Below are 6,082 nucleotides of genomic sequence, written 5' to 3'. Positions count from 1 at the left end.
CCAACTCGCTATCTCGAGACATGTGAACCCCACTTCATGAGGTGAGCTGTGCTGTGGGGATTGGGATATCTACTGGCAGGACGACCTCAGCTCTATAGACAAGGGAGAATAGGGTCTGACCGATAGAGTGCTTGCTAGAAGTGCGATAGGCCCAGAGTTCGAGGGCTAATTAGTCAACCCATGTGGTGGCGCTTTCTTTGAAAGTGCGACTCAAGATCTGAATTCACAAAAGGAGTACCGTTGTCAGTGAAGAGGTAATGGGGAATTCCAAAGTGACAGATGATGTTCTCCTATATAAAGGAAGTGACCGCCCTGCCAGTTGCATGCTTGAGGGGGATGGCCTCAATCCATTTGGTGAAGAACTCTATTGCTACAAGAATCCACATATGACCTCGCATTGGTGGATGAATTGGTCCAATGAGATCTGGTCCCCATGTGTGGAATGGTTAAGGGCCCTCAATGGGATGGAGAGGTGTAGCTGGAGTATATATTTGATGGTGGTAGTGCTGGAAAGGCTTGCACTTCTGCACATAAGACTTGGCATCATGCTCCATAGTGGGCCAGTAAAATCCTTTGTATAACAAATGTGCAAAAAGCTTGCGCACGCCTTGATACTCCAGTTGGTGAGCCGCTTTGAGTGCTTCTATGGCCTCGCTCTGAGCCAAGCATTGAAAGTACGTTTCATTGAGAGCGCAGTAGAAAAGCTCACCCTCTCTAAGCTTGAACCGTGTAGACTTTCTTTTTATTATTGCTACAGCCTGCTTGTCCTCTGGGAGGGCGCTATACGATAGGAACTCAATAAATGGGCGATGCCAATCAGCAACATTGATAACATAGGCCTCAGTCTCGTCCATCATAGCTTGACACTGTGGGTAGGTGCGCTAAAGGGCATTGGCTTATATTGCCATGTCTGGCCAGTAGTAACCCTGGCGCCAGAGTCGTCGATGCAGTGCGACGGGGGTAGCACAGTGCTGTTCATAAGTTATCTTGAGGGCTGCTTCTTTTTCTTGGGATCTAGACATCTAGCCAATGTTTAACATGGTAAGCAAAAGTATAGAAGCCCCTGTAAGACTTGAAATGATTTTAAGTGTGTGATGAGCATTGGTCCCGTCATGTGCTTGAGTTGATTAATGATTGGGGCTCGCCAGTCATTGTTTGGAACATTCTTGGTTAGGAAAAACTCGGTGATTGTGGCTGGGCCAATGTGTTTGGTGATATGAACTTGAGTCATATCATCTGCAATTGTTAGCTTGGAAGCCAATGTTGCGAGCGCATCCGGGTATCGATTGTTGGAGCGAGATACATAAGTAAAATGGACAAAAGGGAACCTGGCAAGGAGCCTCTGAATGATTATGTGGTAGGATACGAGCGAAGGCTCATGGATGGCATATTCACCAGTTACCTACTTGATGACCAATTTAGAGTCACCATAGATGTATTGTTTTAAAATGCCCCTGTCTAGGGCTGCGAGGAGTCCGAGAATTAGCACCTCGTACTCAGCTTTATTATTAGAGCAGCGAAAGGCGAGCTTAAAGGCCGCAGTGATTTGCTGAGCTGGAGATGTGAGAAAAATTCCTAACCCTCCCCCCCATACTGGTAGAGGACCCGTTGAAAGCGAGTTGCCACTCACGGCAACCTAGGGCTCGTCGAGGGGTAGGGCATCGTCGAGGGGCTCATGCCTCTACTTTGGGAACTATATGAGTAGGTTAGTTAGAGCTTGGCTCTTGATGCCTCATGGTACGTGGCATGCAATATCGAACTCTAAAATGGCTAAGAGCCAACGTGATACTTTGCCAAAAATGATGGGCTTAGAGAGGAGATGTGTGTACGGGTCGCATTGTGTGATGAAATGAATGGGGTGGGCCATGAAATAATGCCTGAATTTCTGTGCTGCGAAGACAAGCGTGAGGCAGTGACGCTCAATGGTTGAGTATCGAGCTTCGGCTTCATGGACAAGGTGGCTGACCATCTACGTGAGAAGGGCACTAATAGACCTGTCAGTCGCGGTGAGGTAGAGTTGCAGGGGTTGCTCTATGATAGGTGGATGTATTGTGGTCGAGGAGATAAGAATGGACTTGATCTTCTTAAAGGCTACTTGATGAGCAGTTATTCAGACAAATTTGGCATTACTTTTTATTAGCGAGCTGAAAGGGTGAGAGACGTTAGCGAGTGCTGGTATGAACCTGTGCAAATATGAAACTTTGCCCAAAAAAAAAACTCTTAAGCTGCTTGAAAGAACATGGGTGGGGCATGTCTATAATTACGCGAGCCTTGGTGGGGTCGAGGTCGATCCCCTGACGATGCACTGAGAACCCCAAAAAATTGCCTTGACTTACCCTAAGTGCACATTTGAGGGTGTTCATGCGCAGGTTGTACATGCGATCTTTCAAATACATGGCGTAGATCCTAGATATTCTCTTTCTTATACTTGGACTTCACCACTAAGTTATCGGCATAGTCTTCCACTGTGCAATGCAGCATATTATGCAAAATAGTAGTCACATCTCTCTGATAGGTTACACCTGTATTCTTCAATCCGAAGGGCATAACGATGTAATGAAAATTGCCAAGTGGCATTCGAAATACAGTTTTGTGGGCATCCTCTTCCGCCATCCATATCTGGTTGTTGCCATTGTAACCATCCATAAAGGAAAAGAGGGAGTGCCCAGCCGTTGCGTCGACCAATGTATCAATGATTGGAAGAGGGAAATCATCTTTTGGGCATGCCTTATTGAGATCATGAAAGTCAACACAGACACGGATTTGCCCATTCTTCTTCTTCACAGGAACAATATTTGCCAGCCAAGTGGGGTGTAGGATTGGTCTAATAAAACTTGCGAGGAGTAAGTTTTCGACCTTTGTTTTGATCTAAAGCTCGAGCCTTGGACGGTAGACTCGAGGTGCTTATTTGATGGGATGTGAGCCCGGTATGGTACTAAGATGATGTGTCATAAGCTGGGGGTCCAATCATGGCATCTCGCTGTAAGTCCAAGTGAAGATGTCTGAAAACTCTTTCAAAAGACAGATAAAACTGTCTCATAGTGATGGATCTAAATGCGAGGAGATCAAGGTGCTCCGCGGCTCTTGTCTAATAGGGGCGAGATTGATTTCTTCGAGGTTTGCAGGCTGGGGCGACTCCACTTTCGCAGGCGTAGGCTCAACAACTGGGCTGGCAGAAGCTGAGCCCGTAGACCATCATAAATGGTAGACGTATCGCCCATCTGGCAGCCGAACCTGCTTGCATTCACGAGGGGCAATGGCATCTGTACTACGGCGAGGTACGTACAGCTGTGGAGGGTAAAAGATTCCTTACTGTACTTCTTCCCACTTAGGCAGTTAGGTGCGAATGATGTTGGCTTCGTCCTCTTCGTCCTCGTCTTCCAGCTCATCAAAGAAAAGTGCTTCAGCAAAGTGGGTTTTATGCTTGGCAAAGGGCTTATTTGAGCAAGGGACGGTGATGACTTTGTTGCCCAAAATGCCTTTAAAGCACTGATGATAGGTTAAAGCTATGATGCTAAAGTGATGCATCCATGCCCGCCCGAGGAGGACATGGTAGGAGGTGTCAGCCTTGATGACGTGGAATTTTATGGGAGCCCAAAACTTGTTAACTGCCAGATCGACATTCACATAACCAAGAGTTTGGTGGGACTCGTTGCCGAACCCAAATACCTCTATGGCCTCCTTGATAAGGCAATCATGAGGTAGATTGGCCTTCTGGAAAGTTGTTCAAGGCATAACATTAATAGATAATCCATTGTCTAGAAAAGCACGTCGGAACTCCATACCATTGACATATGCGGTGACATAGAGTGGATGGTTCTGAGGGGTAGATACTTGTTTATCAAACTCGAAGAAGGAAATGGTTAATGGGGTTTGCTGGGAGGTGGGCTAGCTCGACGAAGCTATTGCACAACATTTGTCCTCACGTTACTCTGACTGAATCTGTGAATACGGGGGATTAGATTCTGCGATCTTATCGTAGTAAGTGACTGTGGCTACACCATAGTGGCGAGGATAAGGGTTACGTCGCACATCCTTTGGCGTGGTCACCTCGAGGTCACTATCTTCAAGTCGCTACTGAAAAATTTACTTTAAAGTTCGGCAGGCCTTTGTTAGATGCGTGGTGGCTTGATGAAAGATGCAGAAGTTGGGACTGGCGCGATCTTGCGCTATTGGCTCTTTGTGAGGGATGGGTAGTGCGACCACACTGTATTTAACTCACTACTCGAGGGCGCTGGCCACTTCCTCCATACGAATTGAGAAAAGGGGAGGATCGTTATCTTGCTCTGCACGAGGTGCCTTAGCCTTGGTGTCTACTTCATGACGCTTCTTGGCCTTGTCATTGCGAGAAGTAACTGGTGCCTCTTTGCGGGTGGCCTGTCTAGCGACTTCTACTTTGGGGGGTGCAAGGTCCTTGCAGATATTCCGTATAACTGTGGTGAGATTACTGAAGCTGTTGAGTCCCAAATTGACCAAGTGTACCCTGTAAATTCTGCTCATGCCTTGTATGCAGATGTTAACCAGATCTCTCTCGCTGCTACCCTCAAAGTATTCCTTTGCACGGGCTTGGAACCGGGAGATGAACTTAAGGGGCTCTTGTGTTTCTTTAGTGAGGGAGAGGGTGGTGACCCACTCGATGGCTTGGCTAAACTTGGCGTGGAACTTGTGAAAGGGCTGCTGCCACGTGGTGATTGAATCTGGCTCAAAGCTTCGGAACCACTTGTAGGCGAGCCCTGTGAGGGACTTTGAAAATTCTCTGAGGCGCAGGACCTCGTCATGGCTATGCTGCCCAAGGACTCTACAAATCGCTGCAAATGCTCTTTAGCATCCCCTTTTACGCGATCATACTTGGGGAACTTTGGGATGACGTACCCTTGTCGGTACGGAATTTGGGCGAGACTTTTTGGGTACGGCGGCTCGGTGTGTAAAACCAATGCGCGCACTGGAGATGGGGCATGCTTCACTACAAGAAAAAGGTCTTTTACGAAGGCCCAAACACCTCGTGAAAACATATTCACGGCGCACATGACTCCCTCGTCTATTATGCCTTTATAAATGCTCTTTGCTTTTTACGGGGAATAACAGTGCTCGTAAAAGAGTAAAGTACGAGACACCAGTCATCTCATTAATAACTAATTCATGAAAAGTAACTGACCTCGTTAATAATTAATTTACGAGGTTATAAAACTCTAATTAATAATTAATTTACGAGGTCAGAAGCCTCTCGTTAATAATTAATTTATGAGGTCAGAAGTCTTTCGTTAATAATGTAAAGACTTTTATTTACGGATTGTGAAGCCCCCGTAAATAACATATTTATTTATTTATATTTAATAAAAGCATATTCAATTAATGCTACCCAATCATCCACATATAACTTGTATATTGGTCACAATTTCAACTAAATAGTACTTCATAAAGCTAATACTCTACACTTGATGCCAATAACCAACTACATCATTAAACATAGCAAAAGACAATTTCACAATTCAACAATTCATACACCATTAAACATATCAAAAGACTTCACAATTCATACATCGTTAAACATATCAAAAGATAATTCAACAATTCATCATGGATCAATGTGCCAAATTGCAAAAGAAAATTCAGTATTTGTTAAAAACACATCAATAAGTCAATCTTTACATTGTTCTTTAATCCTCAGCACAACTTGACTTCAATTTTTCAGACACTTCCTCCACCTTGTTGTCCATGGTACTAACTCCAAGCAGGTAGCTGTATCACATAAGTCTTAATATTAGTATGCTAAGTTTTAAGTACTTGAAATGAGAAAAGAAAAAAGAAGATAAATGAGGTCAAATTAAGAAAACAGTATGATTACTGCTACAGTACAACCGCTTAAATGCCTATGATCAATAAAATGAGACTTAAAAAACATATATATAAATTATTCTCAATTTTTCATCTTCAAAATGTGGTTACTGACAGTCTACTAATATAACCTTGTGCCAATCTAGTTTGTGACACACTCGCACGTATCATTACTTCAATTTCAAAAGTAAAGACATGCTTATCAATTTTATTCCTTCAACAATCTTTTGTTCTTTAACTACTGCCA

The 6,082-nt window shown here is 44.4% G+C and overlaps 1 protein-coding gene across 1 annotated transcript; it reads right to left on the bottom strand.

Moving 5' to 3' along the window:
• Positions 1-446: 446 nt before the first annotated feature.
• On the bottom strand, positions 447-854 carry LOC132272392 (uncharacterized). The gene has a single exon (XM_059773550.1). It carries the CDS (start codon positions 852-854, stop codon positions 447-449), a length of 408 nt encoding a protein of 135 aa, XP_059629533.1.
• Positions 855-6,082: the final 5,228 nt, after the last annotated feature.

Source organism: Cornus florida, unplaced genomic scaffold, assembly GCF_030987335.1.
Source record: "Cornus florida cultivar Cherokee Brave unplaced genomic scaffold, ASM3098733v1 CherokeeBrave_3.0.0_Hap2_Chr09, whole genome shotgun sequence".
Taxonomy (NCBI): Eukaryota; Viridiplantae; Streptophyta; class Magnoliopsida; order Cornales; family Cornaceae; genus Cornus; species Cornus florida.
Note: the sequence above shows the minus strand (reverse complement) of the source record. Positions and strands in the feature narration are given on the sequence as shown.